Genomic DNA, 15,396 nt, shown 5'->3' on the forward strand with positions numbered 1-15,396 from the left:
ACTATTTTCCTTAGAAGAGCAATCTGCTCTTTTAGAGAGACTGCTTATCAGATCCCATTATGCAGAGAGAACTATGGGATGTACTGGTCTCTTTTTTTAACATCATGGGAGAATCTTTGTTTATTTAAAAAGAAAAAAAGTACAACTGGTTCACCACCAGAACTGCTATTTCTTGATTTTGTACATCTGTTGGAACTGGCAGAAATGCTGTAATAACACATTCTTTCCTCTCCAGAGAAAGGGAGGAGGGGAAGGCTTGTAGTCATACACTTGGCTGTGTTACTGTGTTTACTTCCTACCTTTTTCTGTTTTATTTTTAAAAACAAACAAAACCACAACCCCTCAAAAAAAACAGACAGCAACAGACTTTTTGCCTGAAATTAATGCTTTGCTTGCTATTCATTTTGTTCATGAACTCTCCTGATTTAGGAGGTTGGCACTTTTCACTGCCCTCGTGGTATCTGTGTGAACATACCAATGTTAGTAATTATCCAATTATAAAAATGCTTTTAAGGTTATTCTTGCACTTCTGAACATACAAATTTAATTGTCAGCAATGGACTGTATCTGTAGTATATTTCAGACATGGTCTATCAGTTGTGTCTGTCTATGATATAACAGAATACCAAGATCCTGAAGAGAAGGACATCTGTGAAAATTATGGAGTAGTTTTTTTCAGTTTCACATTTTTTTATTTTTTTAGATCAGGGAATGTTTTAGTTCATTTAATGAGAAACAGCGGCTGCAAAATTATTAAATTTGTTTTGGGAACAGGAGCAGGTAAAGCATCCAAGATGGGTTTTTTTGACTAAAAACGTTCCCTTAGGAGGGAAGGAAGAGTATGTTATGTTCTTGAGGTATTTATACTCTTTTAGACTCTGAAAGTAAGCTAAGATTTTTTTTTAATATGTTCACACTAAGATTTTCCTCTATTAGGAAAAAAAGAAGAAAGACAAAGCAGTAATAATTCAGCATTTGAAAAATAGAATATGGTGGCTTTTTAATTCTAAAAAAACTCTAGGGACTCAGAGTTTTTTTTAATCAAAACCAGGAGAAGTACGTATTTTTTGGTAGGTGTTTTTGTGGGGGGGTGGGGTTTTTCCCCCTTTTGTCTCTTGTCTTTGATGTTCCCACTTGGGGAAGGTAGTATCCATGCGGAGTACTGCCATACCTGCTGGTAGTGGACTCTGAGTGGGTTGTCTTGGCTCCCTGCTGGTGCAGACCCAGCAGCTGCCCGTGGCTGTGTGCAGAGGGCCCAGCAGTGGCTCTGCTGCCAGGGACAGCCTGGGGGCTATTTCTGTGTTTCCTCTTTGGAGAGGGATTCCTGTTTCCGCTGCTGCTGAGCCGTCCCCTGAAACTTCCCTAGTCTCGACCCAAGCAGCTCAGTGATCCCTTCCGGAGGCTGCAGCACGTGTTTGGATTTGTGCCCGTCTCTAAGGGCTGTGCAGACTGCTTAGCTCTTATAAACACAGGCATTCATCTCTACATTCCTTTGTTCCTACCTTTGGACTTTAGTTTTAGTATCCAGTTTCTGATTTTATCTTTTGGTAAGGTCATAGAAACCCATTTACACCTTTCTGGGGGGTTGGGAAACACTGAGGAAAGAAAGGATGGCAGTAGTTTTGCAGGGCAGTAGCTTTGCATGTGCATTTGCAACACTGGTGCAAATGTCTTCTCATTCTTCTGTTACAGATGCAGTTCATCAAAAGTTTAAAAAATTCCTATTGTACAGTCAAGCTTCCAAGAAGTGGGAATAGTTGCATGTTTGGGGAGAACTTAGTGGTTTTGGTTGGAGATGATCTGATGCTTTTTCCTCTGTCAGAGGAAAACAGGAAGAGTTCCTTCTTTCTCTTCTCACTGTGCAGTCATTTAGGCAGCAGAGAACAGAAGGAAATTCTTGCTGTCATCTTATACATAGGTAATAACTGAAGCTTGGTATGTGATGGGAATCTGGTTTGGGGGCTTTTTTTTTTCCTTACAGAAATACATCTGATAAAAAATTCAAATGTTGTCACCTTAACTGTAGTCTTTGCCGTGCCCTTCAGCTTCTATATAATCAAGCAGTGTTGGCTGTCACTCTGCAGCTCTGCTCCTTGAAATATTCAGATGCCTTATGCTATAAATATGCATACTTCTCTGAGAACCCTCAGATTTTGAGAATATCTTGAGTTGTTTAGCCACAGTGATTTAATTTCTGCTGTCAGTCTGAATGGTTCAAAAAACACTGAGGAATCTTTCTTTTAATTAACTGTATTGGATTTGTACTTGACCTCATCACATGTGCAGAAAATGTAAGGTAGAGAAAACAGAAAATTTTCCAATGCTGTAAGCCTGTTGCTAAGCTTTATAGAAGAACTTGCATATTTACTTAATTGTCACCTTGGGTTTTGGTAATTTGTACACATGCATAGACACATGCACACACCCTGCTTCCCTTGGGGGAGCAGGGGAGTGCAGATGCCTTTCTCTGCACTGATTAAGTGTAACAAAGATAGTCCTTGACCAGAAGGAAATTTCAGGCTTGTTAAGATAAGAAGGATGTAAAGGCTAGAAAAAGCTGACAGGAAGAGGTATTGGGTCAGATGGTGAGGAAAAGAAGGTAGCAATAGGAATAACAGGTCACTAAGAGTGCTGTGACCTTTCAGAACCACTAGTGATTGTTGTGATTTCTAATCCTGTTTTTTTCATCTCTCCTCCTAATACAGGGAATTCTTCTGAAGGATTTGCTGGAAGCAGATACATGTGAATTTTCTGCATGAAGACTCTCAAACTGGATTACATAATAATATGCCTGTATCCTCTGCCTCTATTTGATCCTTAAAAATGATTAGGGTTGTATATGAAATTTAACCCCTTTCTGATGAGTGACCTAGACATGAGTTTACATCGGCAAATGGGCTCTGATCGGGACCTCCAGTCTTCTGCTTCCTCTGTGAGCTTGCCATCAGTTAAAAAGGCACCAAAGAAAAGAAGAATTTCATTGGGCTCACTTTTTCGGAGAAAAAAAGACACGAAACGCAAGTCTAGGGATTTAAATGGAGGTGTTGATGGAATTGCAAGTATTGAAAGTATTCATTCAGAAATGTGTACAGACAAGAACTCTATTTTCTCCACGTGTACCTCTTCTGATAACGGAACAACCTCTTGCAGCAAACCAAGCGGAGACTTCATGGAATGCCCCTTGTGCCTTTTGCGGCACTCCAAGGACAGGTTCCCGGAGATAATGACTTGTCACCATAGATCCTGTGTGGATTGCTTGCGTCAGTATCTGCGCATAGAGATCTCTGAGAGCAGAGTTAATATTAGCTGCCCAGAATGCTCAGAACGCTTTAATCCTCATGATATTCGTTTGATATTAAATGATGACATCCTGATGGAGAAATATGAAGAGTTTATGCTTAGGCGATGGCTGGTTGCGGATCCTGACTGTAGGTGGTGCCCAGCTCCAGATTGTGGGTATGTATTTTTCCTGTATTTGCAAAAAAGTCAGTTATAAATACATCATTTTCATTGCATTATGATTTTTGAAAAGTCACTCACTTTACTTAGGGTGTTGTTACTGTTGTATGAATAGGTAGCAGGTAGAATTCTCTTTAATTAGAAAAAAGACAAGAAATCAAAACAAATTAAATTGAAAACAACAATAAGAACCTCTCCAAGCCACAACCACTTTCCCAAATAAAATGCTTTCTCAAGTAGGTTTTCCTTTTTTTTGGCATAGAGGGAGTTTCAGCAATGTCAAGCAACTTTTATTGGTAGATGCCTGCCTTTTTTTACAGCAAGCAAAAGAAATTTTGATGTTGCACTGCCAAGGTAATGATACAAAGCTCAAACTGAAGAGAATTGAAAAATTGGTGACTGTAATTTAACTTAATTTGTTAAAGCACTGTGGGCAATTTGGCTTTTTAACTGTGAAAAATGATTTAAGCTTTTCTTTGAATTAAAAGGCCTTTCCTGCTTCAGATATCTTCCATCTTGTGGCTGATTGAGACAGCACTTGTTGCCTGTCAGCAGGATTCTGATGTAAGATAATCAGCTTGTTCCTGCTTATTATCTGGGGAACATAATGTTTTAACTTTGCTTTAATACTTTAAACAGTTCTGAAATCATGCTGAATTCTAAGTAGGCTGAATACTAGTGAGCAGCAGCTCATCATGCTTTTGTGCTGCTGGTGTCTCATAATGCCATTCTTCAGCAAGCTGCTTTTTAGAGATTGTTAGTGTTATCATACTGCTTAAGGATTATAGGCATGACTGCAATCCAGATGTGCAGTGCACACTAAAAACTCAGAGGCATACAGCTCTGTTTCAACGGCTCACAGATGAGCAATAAGAAGAATGAGGAAGAGGAAGAATGTTGCAAGAGAACAAGCAAGATAGGACTGACTGTTAGGTAGATTAAATACTCCAATATTAATAACCAGGTGCTTAACTTTTAGGACTTATTTAAAATACAATTTTGCTTTCATACTTTGAAAGAAACCGAATTTGCTAACGCAAGTCAAAAGCAGGGACTGGAAAGGTGATAGTTTCGTATCTGGTCCAAAGTGGGATGGCATCGCTGTGGCATAGTTTGAGAACAGAAGGAAAAATAACTTGAGAGATATTTTGGTTGCATGAGCTTGTAACAAAGTCATATGGACAAAGCCACTACAGTTTACTCTTAATATTTTGATACTGAAAAATAAAACAACCACTGGAAGGTATTATTTGATATCCAGAAGCATGCTTTGCCCTGAGTTTTTGTGGTATAAACAGTTATCATTCAAGTTGAGGAGAAGCATTTAAGACCTGTTAAAATATTTTCTATTATACCATGTTTGTGTTTCAGATACTTTTTTAGTATTTAATTAAGTAGACTAAGGCAGGTTTGTTTAACCTGTTTTGGTTTTTATGCATCAATTTTCTTATCTGTTTAAAAAAAAAAAAACTTCTAAGAATCTTTAAGTGGTCAGAGCTGTGATGATAATTGCTATGGATAATACCATCATAAAAATAAAAAGTGGGTGTTCAGAGCAAAGTTAAAGTTCCATGCAGTCATATGGGACCACAGCAATGCATTAGTGTGCAGCAAGTATTTAAGTCATTGCTCCAGAACTGCTTGTTGCATGCTCCATACTCTGGGAGGGGAGTCCTGTGAAAAATACAGTATATTTCCAGGCAGATAAACTCTGCCATGTCTGTGTGAAGGGAATAAACTTGTACTGCATGGGCAACCTTATGTCGAGCTTTTGGTACCATGATTTTTCATTATACTTGAAGTGGCAGGGAAATGCTTCACAGTGATAGATGAGTTGTGCTTTTAATGTACAGATAGTGCCCCCTCACTGAATTCTCATTACTCAGTTTAAAGTGGAATAAAGTTGGCTACTTGGGTACTTCTCAGGAGGATCACTGGTTTTGGTTGTCATCCTAAACAAACAAGGGCTCTTGCAACCATGTTTTGTCTTTTTTCCATCCTTCTGATTGTTTTGAAACCTTCAGAACCTTTAGATCTGTTGGGCAGCAGGGATTGAGAATTCAGCAGAAATTAATCTAAGTACTTTAGGGGAAAGGGCATACATACTACTTGAACAACAGACAGACCATCAGTAGTGCCTCCAGCAACAGTAGTACCTGTGTATGAATCCTCCTGTTAAAAATTTAAATTTGGCTTTCAGGCAGCCACCACAGCACTGTCTGACAAGTCTGTATGTGCCCAGCTGAGGGAAAGCACACAGAGGGAGGTGGGAAGGAGAAGTGGGAGTGGTGTGGAAAGTAATAATGGGGATTTGATGTTGTGGTGGAGCTTAGTAGGAAGATGAAGGAACTGTACAGGTGTAAGGTTTAGGGAAGCAAACACTACTCAGACTTCCACAGAAGAGCCTTTGCTAACAAAGGCTGTTCAGGGATGATGCATGACATTCAGTGCACACAAACTGCAGATCAGCAGACATTTACTTTAATAATTATGTGGTGCAACAGTAGTCACAGTTTCTAATTGCTTTGGCAGCTAATCCACTTGTACAATATGCAGTTAAAGCTGGGGTTTATTTCTTTTTCTGAACAGTTTTTGAAGTGTCGTACTGGCAGAATGCATTAGGGTTATGACCTTTTAGCATGGATCAAATATTTCATGAAGGAGATGGATGGAATGCATTTACTAAATGTGCAATTAATCCCAAAGTAGGAGAGGTGCAATAACTTCAGAGGGTAGCATAATTTCCTGAAGTTGACGTGAAGATTGGAAACAAGTAGTGTAATAAATAGGAAATTGGTGTGAAATTGAGCATTTTAGTAGGAAAAAATTACTGCACAAATAGGTAAAAAATGGATGGTGCACAACAGTGCTTCAGCTCTTCTTAGTGTTGATCAAATGTCCCATGTAGTACTGTTTCAGGGTTTGGGCAGCACACGAAGTCAAAAATCTGGACCAGATAAAGAGCACATAATTATAAAAAGTTTGATCCCTGAAATGAAAAAAATGAGGGAAGCTAGATCAGTCTGTTAAAACATAGGAGTTTTTTTACATCATTGGTCTCCTGGGTTCTAAGGAAACAACAGTTAATGGTTAAGAACTAAATAATTCTTTTTCCTCTCTATTTCAAATCTATTTGAGTAAAAACAAGTCCTAGGGTCAGCAAAACATGAACCAAACAGATCTTGAAACAAAGTTATCTACAGTACCAAATGTATTGCTCTTACTTCTGTCCCAGTGGAGAACTTCTTATCCTTCTCATGGAAGAACTGCAGATCAGTTTGGAGGAGAAGCTCTGCCCTGGATGGGCTTAGGGGTGTCCTGCACTGCAGCAGCCCCATGCCAGAATGGTCCATACCACTGGCACCACACACTTTCTGACCCTGGGCTGCTTCACCCACAGCTTCTGTTACAAGCTCAACTGCATCCTGATCATGTTGTTACCTGAAGCACTGTGGAAGTCTGGACCAGCTCTAACCTACCAGCAGTGGCTTGATGGGAGACACTGTCATTGGTGATCTTTCCCTGAGGAAGGAGCACTGGTACAAAACCTCATGAGCCTTCTCCTAGAACAATATCTTTATAGTCTGTTTTTCATACCAGTTCTCCAGTGTAATTTTAACAGGCATCACTGAATCAGTATTCCAGATGAGTTCTGTCTTTTCTTCTGTTTGAACTGTTTAATGGTTTTGCTCTGAGGTTGTATTGCTGACATCATTAGAAGAGAGCAGTGATGCCTAAATGTTCATACCTTTATCAGGCAAAAAGCAGATCATGCAAACGAGTACAGATTCTTCTTCCATCTTTTCACTATGCAGCCTTCAATTAATGGCTCACTGCCTCTGGTTTTTGTTTTACTGGGTATTACTCTGAGTTTGGTTGGTTGTCCCTTCTCTCACCCTAAAGGACTTTAGGCCTTCATATCTCCTTTGAAAAGAATGCAAACGTTAAAATTAAACCTGTAATCCTGTACAGTTCAAACTGAGATTTTTCTCTGGTCTAAAAAGTTATTTTCTAAAGGTTTGCCAAATTCATCAGTCCCAGGTAGGGAGTGCTTTCAGGGATGTGCCCATGCTTTATGAGTGATAGGAAGGTGGCAGGATATAAATTGATACTTTATTCTGTGTCTTAGACTTGAGATATTTTTGGTCTAAGATTAGCAAACTTTGAATGTATCCCCGTATGTTGAAGGAGTGTTTGGATCAGAGTCTCTTTGTGTACATGCAAAGCAATTATCTCTTCAGTTTGCAGAAAGTGGGGAAAATGAAGCTGATTAACTTGGCAGCAATATAGAAGAGTCTAGCAATTATTGAAATAAATCTCTACTTGGAAAGCAAGAAATATTTGTAAACAGACAAGCATGTATCTCATTTGTAACTGCATCATCTGTAAGTTAAATGTTGAAAGCCCTATTTGTTTGCAAGATTTCCTAGGGAGGAACATCAAATATGCTGTTTTAAAACAATAGTGGAAGGGACAGGATTTGCATTAGCTTTGCAGAGTTTCAGATCTAGCTACTTCAATAAAAATAGCTGAATTTTAAGATAGGCTTATAAGTGGGAATATTTTTAAAGTATCATTACTAATAAAGAATATATTTTGAGTTAACTTATGCAACTGGTATAAAATGGACAGGGGGTAAAAATAAACAGTCTTTAAAAATAAAATTACCTTAATTTGAACAGACAGAAACTTAAGTCTTGTTGCATTTATAAATCTGTTGAAGTTCTACTCAGGGACCCTGTTCATGTGAATAAAAGCATACATCTGTTTTAAATGTTCATACCAGTGGACTTAGTATTACATATTTAAAATAAAGCTATGACATAAAATTATTGAAAAAAGCTACAATGGATATGAATCAATAAACATATATACATATGTTTGTATTTACATTGTTAATGTGAACACATTGTGTTTTTACCGTGTGAAATTTGAAATGCAGGTCTAATGAAGGAACAGTTTTGTCACTTCAGCTCTCATCCTATAGAACTGTTCATGTAGTGTCTGATTACAAAGCAGTGTGACACAGGTTTGTAAGTGTCAGCATTCTTGGAGGTTTTTTACTCTGTAGTGTTGTCAGAGTAAAAGTGGCATTGAGGCCCAAACTCTTACCAATTTTTACATTAGTGTTTGAAATGTATTTTTAAAAATGCCTTAATTATTGAGAAACCAAAATCCTATTTATAAAATACTTGGTTCATTGTCTTGACATTTTAAAATACAAAGAGTTAACAAACATCTATTTAAAGTAAGTAGTAGTATTCATGATAAAAGGCAATTAGTAAAATCCTAAAATGTCTTGCAGTGTCCAACCAGATGTCGTTACAGCTGTAGGTTACATTGCAATGGACGGGGTCAATCTAAGACATGCCCAGAGTGACTGGGACACTTCTGAAACTATAACTTTTCCTAATTGCTTCAACACCTTTTTTGGGTTTATTGTCCCACTCTTCTAAACTGTGGTGTTTCTTGGTGACTGTAAACCTTACAGTATTGCATTCAGCTTCAAATACAGTATATTTGAATACTGCATGGAGTAAAGATGAGTGAGTGTTGCAGTGATGATTACAGTATTTCTGTACAATCTTAATCCAATGCAATGGCAATAGAGTTGTGGAAAGAGGAGTTTAGGAACTGGTGCTGGCCATCTCCTGAAGGAAGAAGTCAGCTTCTGATGTCCACTGCCTTTGTAGCTGCTCCAGCTGCCCTGCCAGCTGTGTAGCCAGCTTTGTTCTATACTTGGAGCTGGTTTTATGAACAGAACTCTCTCTCGCCCCGTTGTTGAAGGTACGCAGTGATCGCGTTTGGATGTGCCAGCTGCCCCAAGCTGACGTGCGGGCGGGAGGGCTGCGGGACGGAGTTCTGCTACCACTGCAAGCAGATCTGGCATCCCAACCAGACCTGCGATGCTGCTCGCCAGGAGAGAGCCCAGAGCCTGCGCCTGAGAACTATTCGTTCTTCATCCATCAGCTACAGCCAGGAATCTGGAGCAGCAGGTATTTATCACTGGGGTGCCGTGTCTGCAAAACATCTTTTCTGTACATTTGCACAATTAGCCCTAGATAAGGAAAGAATGGAATAGTTACATGGTAGATAGATATTAGATGCTTTGTCTTTCAGAAACATAAAATAATAATTCTAAATTTGGATTAAAATGTTGTGTTATGCTTTGAAGTACTCTGTGACCAGAACATCTGACTTAAGTCTTAAAAGCTTGTCACTATTTTAAGTTCTTTGTAGTTGAAAAATGGGAAATCAAACTTGCTGCTAGGCATCCTACGTCTTGCACATTGAAATTTTTAGTTGTATCACTTTGTACACTTGCTTTCTCTACTGTAGGTGAAGTTCCCCAGCTGTTAAAATTAAAACTTGTAACCACTGATTTTCTGTTTTCAAAAAGACCATTACTCTGATGCCAGCTTTGATGTTTGATATCTTTGTTAGTACTAATTTCTGGTTTTCCAGGAAATGCTCATCTGTCTTGTCTACCAGAAGGCAAACAATTCCATCTCTTAAAGCTGAGCTTGTTTATAACTCCCAAAAAAAGCAGATAAACTATTCAGAGTAGTGTTTAGCACATCAAAATTCCAGTTTGCTGTTGATAAGAATTGGCTCTGAATTACACCAAGCTCTGATTTATTTGGCAGCTTTTGTCTCTGCCTGAACAAGCAAGGTAGATAGATATTTGGGATAAAGAGTCCCACTTGCACCTTGTAGTTAGAGCTATTTTTCTCCAATCCAGCCCCTGACTCAAGAGTCTCTAAATTTGTAGCTTGCACTGGCTTATTTTAACAATGCATCCCATCTTGCCCTAAAAATTAGCATCCTGCTTTAGCTTTCAAACAAAACTGAAAATAAGCTAAATAAATTAGCACACCAGCTCCTTTCCTTACCCTTTCAGTTCCTCTCAGCCTGAAGAGCGGTAGCTCTGCCTTTCCTGTGCTGAAGAATTTGCTCTGTGTACTTTCTGCCCTGTAGGCTGTGCATGTGCTCTCATGTGGGAGTAGCTAATGAATCCTTTCATCTGCTTACTCCTTGTGCACTGAGCTTGGTAGAGGTACTTTTTTCTGCTGGTTCTGCACCCCTTTAGGTATTCTTTCTATCAAGTACGAGCTCTCCTTTCCCTTTGTCTTACCTAGTAGCACCGAGGCAGTAAACTTGGAATTCTGTGTTAGGAGCTGCAAGGTATTTCTGCTGCTGTGAATAAATAGCTTGTCCTGAAGTGCAGGTGCTAAACGGGAGTGAAGATCACAACTGTGGGGTGTGTGTGTGTTTCACTGTTGCTCAATGACCCCTTGTTTGACAGAGCTGATCACTTAACCTCATTTTTCCACATTTGACTTGGGAACATGGAGATTTTCCAGAGTTTTCTTCTGCTCCACTATATTTTTTGGGGGCGTTAGTAAGTATAAAGTAGGGCTGTGAAAAGGACTCAAGAGGAGGTTGGCAGTACCAAAGAAGCACATTAATGTGAATGAGGAGATGGATTTAAGATATGTTAACAGAGTGGAGATTGAATATTAAAGTACAAGATTCATAACAGCATGAAAGGTAAAAGAGGATTATATTTAAAGAGACCTTATTATCAGTCCTGTGTTAGCATACATATTTAATGTCAGACTCTAATATATATTTCATTAAGCTTAGAAAATCCTTGAACAGAGAGTACGCATTAACTATTCAATTACTTGAATGTGGTCTACTACACCTTGTTTTCATTAGTTTTGCTCAGTCCAAGGTTTGTAAAAACAGATTTGATACCAAGTCATGGCCAACTGAAGATTTGTAAAGCAACCTTATAAAAAACTTCAGTTTTTCAGATAACAGTTCAATCAGTTTTCCCAAATGTATTTCTGTATTGTGATTATATTTGATTGTCTAAAGAACTGATATGATTCTAATATTTGTCTTTAAACAGCTGATGACATAAAGCCATGCCCACGCTGTGCTGCTTATATAATAAAAATGAATGATGGAAGCTGCAATCACATGACTTGTGCCGTCTGTGGCTGTGAATTCTGTTGGCTATGTATGAAAGAGATCTCAGATTTACATTATTTAAGGTACATTTAAGAAAAAAAAATTCTATGTGGTTGGTGATTTGTTTTCTAAAGTATTTAGAAGGAGATTGCCAAGTGCTGTAAGTCTGGCTTTCTTCTTCTTGGAGTAGAGAATCACAGTTGAAGTGTTCATATTAGAGAATTAAGTCAGTTTTCAATATATGTATTTAAATTAGTGTTTTACTACTTTTATTTTAAAATATTTTGTAAATTTTATGCATGCAACATGTTCTTAGTACAAATCAAGTATTTTGGATTAACACACCCTCTTTTTACTGATGTCATGATACATTTATATTGTCCTTATATTAGGCAATACAGAAGTTCTGATTATACAGGTTACTGTGAACCATAGATTGGTGTGTAGCAATATGCTTCTTGTTACATTGCAAAATATGTTTTCAAGGCAAAAAAAATCTGATTAAATAACTGATGATGTGTTACATCTGTAACTTGAACCTAGGGACAATAATTTTGTAACTAGAGAAATGCTCAATAGTGTATAGCTACCTTGATTTACTTACTGCTTCTTTACAGCATTCTTATTTCTCTCTATTAGCCCGTCAGGTTGCACATTTTGGGGAAAGAAACCATGGAGCCGTAAGAAGAAAATCCTGTGGCAGCTCGGGACACTTGTTGGAGCTCCTGTAGGAATTGCCCTGATAGCTGGCATTGCTATTCCTGCTATGATTATTGGAATTCCTGTCTATGTGGGACGTAAGGTAAAAAGTGCTTCAACTCCCAACACGCTTCAGGTTTTACCTTCTGTTGTATGGCTTGGGTGATACTATGTTCAGTTGGGTATCTTAACTGGCCTCTAAAAGAAAAAGAGAAAACAAAACCCCAAACAATCTCCAAAATACCAAAGCAGCCAACCCCTGCTGTGTTTAAGGATATTTGTGTCAGTTGTAGAGGAACGAAAAGCAGTGTTTTTAAGAATCTAGGTTCTCTTAAAACTTGCAGAGCAAAACACTGAACAATTTCCAATTTCTACATCCTGCCATGAAAGTTCCAGCATGCTTTTTCAGAATTGCTCTGGTTTTAATCTGTGGCTTCCCTTCTGTCCCTTAAAATGAAACAATTTTTAGCGCACAAGGAAGACAAAAAGGATTTTTTTTTTTTTTCTGAAAAGCAGATAGTTAGCAGAATTTTAGTATAAAATTATACTTATTCAGGTTTTTGTATACACATATTTAAGCATTTATACTCAGCAGCTTGTTAGTTGCCTTGGGCCAGTCCACCAATGTGGAACAGTCTTCAGTGCTAGCTAGCTTGCATTCATTTTACTTCTTCTAGGAAGGAGCTAAACATGATCATGTTAATCAGAGGGCAGTTGATATATTTCCTCTTAAAAAATATAATACCTTTTACTATAAAGTAATCAACAAATTCTTATATGTAATTTAAGATACAGTAATAAGTTATCTAGATCTTTAGGAAATAGGCTTTTTAAATGATGGCTTGGAAGATTTGTTTATCTGCTTTTATCAGCATGGATTCTCACAGTGACTGGCACAGACTCATAATTCTGCATTTGTTGGGGAGGGAAGGGGGAGTGTGTCTGCTAGACAAAATGTTTAGGGGTACAGCTTTTCCACTGTATTTGTTTAATCTTTTTCTTTCTAACAAGTACCCTACTTTCTGCTGCAGTTGGGTTTTGACCTTTTTATTCTGTTACAGCTTAATCCCATACAGTCACGGGAACCTTGTAAGTGAGGAGAGGAAGAAGGCAGCAGTTACCTGTTTCAAATTGCACTATTAACTTTTCTCATTATATTTTGGAATAGGGCCCTATCACAGAGCACCTTTCATGTACTAAAGTCTCAGAGCATTAGTCTGTGAGGGCAGCCTGGTGAGAATTTCTGTGGTACCCCAGTGCTTAGTGGTCATTTCTCTGTGACCCTTGTCAAATATTTGCGCTTCGAAACATCTGACAATGGAGATCCCACAGGCCCTTCAAGCTTGGTTTTCTTAGAAAAGCTTGGTGTTTTTAACATAGGTATAGGAAGAGAATTTACATTAGATTCCTACTGCTCTATTCTTCAGCTGATGCAGAGAATCCTTTTGTTTTGCAATATGCTGTTACATATTTAATGATACTTCAGGTCCATTCTTAACAAACCTAGCACTTCCAGCTTTTCTTGATGAACTGTCAAGAAAACACTGGTTTAGGTTTCTGATTCTCCTCTTGTGGATTTCCTTGTAGTCATTCATGCCACCTTTTTGTCCAGTTTGAATACAGCAGTGAAGCTGCAGCATTACTACTGCTGAGTTAAATGAAGGGGTGATTCTGTGCCAGTAACTACCAGTTACCTCCTCTTCAACAACATGCTGTCTTCATTTTGTGTGCTCTAAAACACAAACTCTTTCCCACACACTGGTAATTCAGGCAATTGGCTTCTTCCTACAGGTAGTCTTGAACTCATTGCCATTCAGCTGCATCTGGTCATTTCAGACCATTTCAGCTGCATCTGGTCATTTCAGGCCATTTTTCCAGCTTCTCATGACTGGAGTGAATTCTGGCATTCTTGTAACCATGCCAGATTGTACTGGCCTGAATTTCAACACACACGTTCCTCTCCTTCCATCTTCCACATTAATGAAAATGTTCAATACCCTTGGATCCAAGGCACATCTCTCAGAAGTACAGAGTGAAGAGTCTCAATTTGGGGAGTTACAAAAAATGACTATTCACATGTTTTCTGTAGTTTAACATGAAGCTTAGTAGATTTCTCTCATCCTTTTTTTTCAATCTGGACTATTATAACTACTTGAGTGTCATGCGAGAATGTAAGAATTTAAATTAGTCAGTGTGTGACATCTGTTTCTCCCCATCCTCAAGGCTGACTTATCTTGTTACTGGAGAAAATTAAATTGGCGTGATTTCTACTTGAAAAAAAAACCCTCAGTGTGACCTTTTTGTTTCCTACCTTTGCTTTGATGTTTACAAGGACTCAATTTTCAGGAAATGAAAGTTCATTCATTAGTCTTCCTCAGCTTCTTGGTTTGTACCCTTTTTAAGATTATCATTGCCATTTAACCATTTCCAGTTTTCCTGGATTTTTTTTTCCAGACACCTACTAATAATAATTTTCAAAAATTACTATTAATGACTCTGAAATTTGGCCTGCTGAGATATTTCTCAGATCAACTCATGTAAGTACACTCCAATCTGCTGTATTTATACAGATTTTACTTCTTTGTCACCAGTTGTCTGGCTCACAGTTGATCTTTAATGGCAACTGAAGGGAAAAGAAAATAGGAACAGGTCTCCAGTTTCATCTGCTGGCTGTCTTTCATTTCTGTTAAACAGCAAATTGATCCAATTTGGTCTTCCTCTTACTAGCACTGTACTCATAGAATAATTTCTTCTTGACTTTGATATCCCTTGCTTTTTGTCTCCCCTAGGTTAACCTTTCTGATTTTGGCCTAACACCCTCATGCTGTTCTTCTATACCCATTCATAGTAATTTGACCTACTTTCTCTTTGCTTAATGCTGCTGCTGCTTTGGTAAAGGAAGCTTCATTGTTCTTTTTCAACTTTCTGTCTGTCCTTTGCATTGGAAGAGTTTGTGCTTGTGCTTTGATAGAGTTTCCTTGAGGAAGTGCTAGTGTTCTGGTTTTATAGATATAAGTCTTGAAACCTGATAAGTTTCTGTGTTTATTGAAATCTCTCTTCTGGCTTAGTATTTTTGTTTGGTTATTCTTTATTATTTAGTCAATATCCAGAAGTTTCTTATTTCATAGTAGTTTCTACCAATGTGACCTTCTATCTTGATGTTTTAAATCAATTTCCATTCCTTTCTTTTTTGCTTTGTGTTTAAGGACTCCAGTAACCTTTATGGATGTCTGTTTGTTGTATTATGCCTTTTGTTTC

At 38.1% G+C, this 15,396-nt stretch overlaps 1 protein-coding gene across 1 annotated transcript in view; it reads left to right on the top strand.

Moving 5' to 3' along the window:
- The window catches only part of RNF19A (ring finger protein 19A, RBR E3 ubiquitin protein ligase), a 57,939-nt gene that overhangs the window by 33,920 nt on the left and 8,623 nt on the right, over positions 1-15,396 (top strand). Inside the window, exons 3-6 of the mRNA XM_054631954.2 lie at positions 2,706-3,456; positions 9,247-9,455; positions 11,378-11,522; positions 12,079-12,241. Coding sequence (XP_054487929.1) covers positions 2,840-3,456; positions 9,247-9,455; positions 11,378-11,522; positions 12,079-12,241 — 1,134 coding nt within the window. The 5' untranslated portion in view covers positions 2,706-2,839. The remainder of the gene's footprint in view (positions 1-2,705; positions 3,457-9,246; positions 9,456-11,377; positions 11,523-12,078; positions 12,242-15,396) is intronic.

Source organism: Agelaius phoeniceus, chromosome 1, assembly GCF_051311805.1.
Source record: "Agelaius phoeniceus isolate bAgePho1 chromosome 1, bAgePho1.hap1, whole genome shotgun sequence".
NCBI classification, from domain to species: Eukaryota; Metazoa; Chordata; class Aves; order Passeriformes; family Icteridae; genus Agelaius; species Agelaius phoeniceus.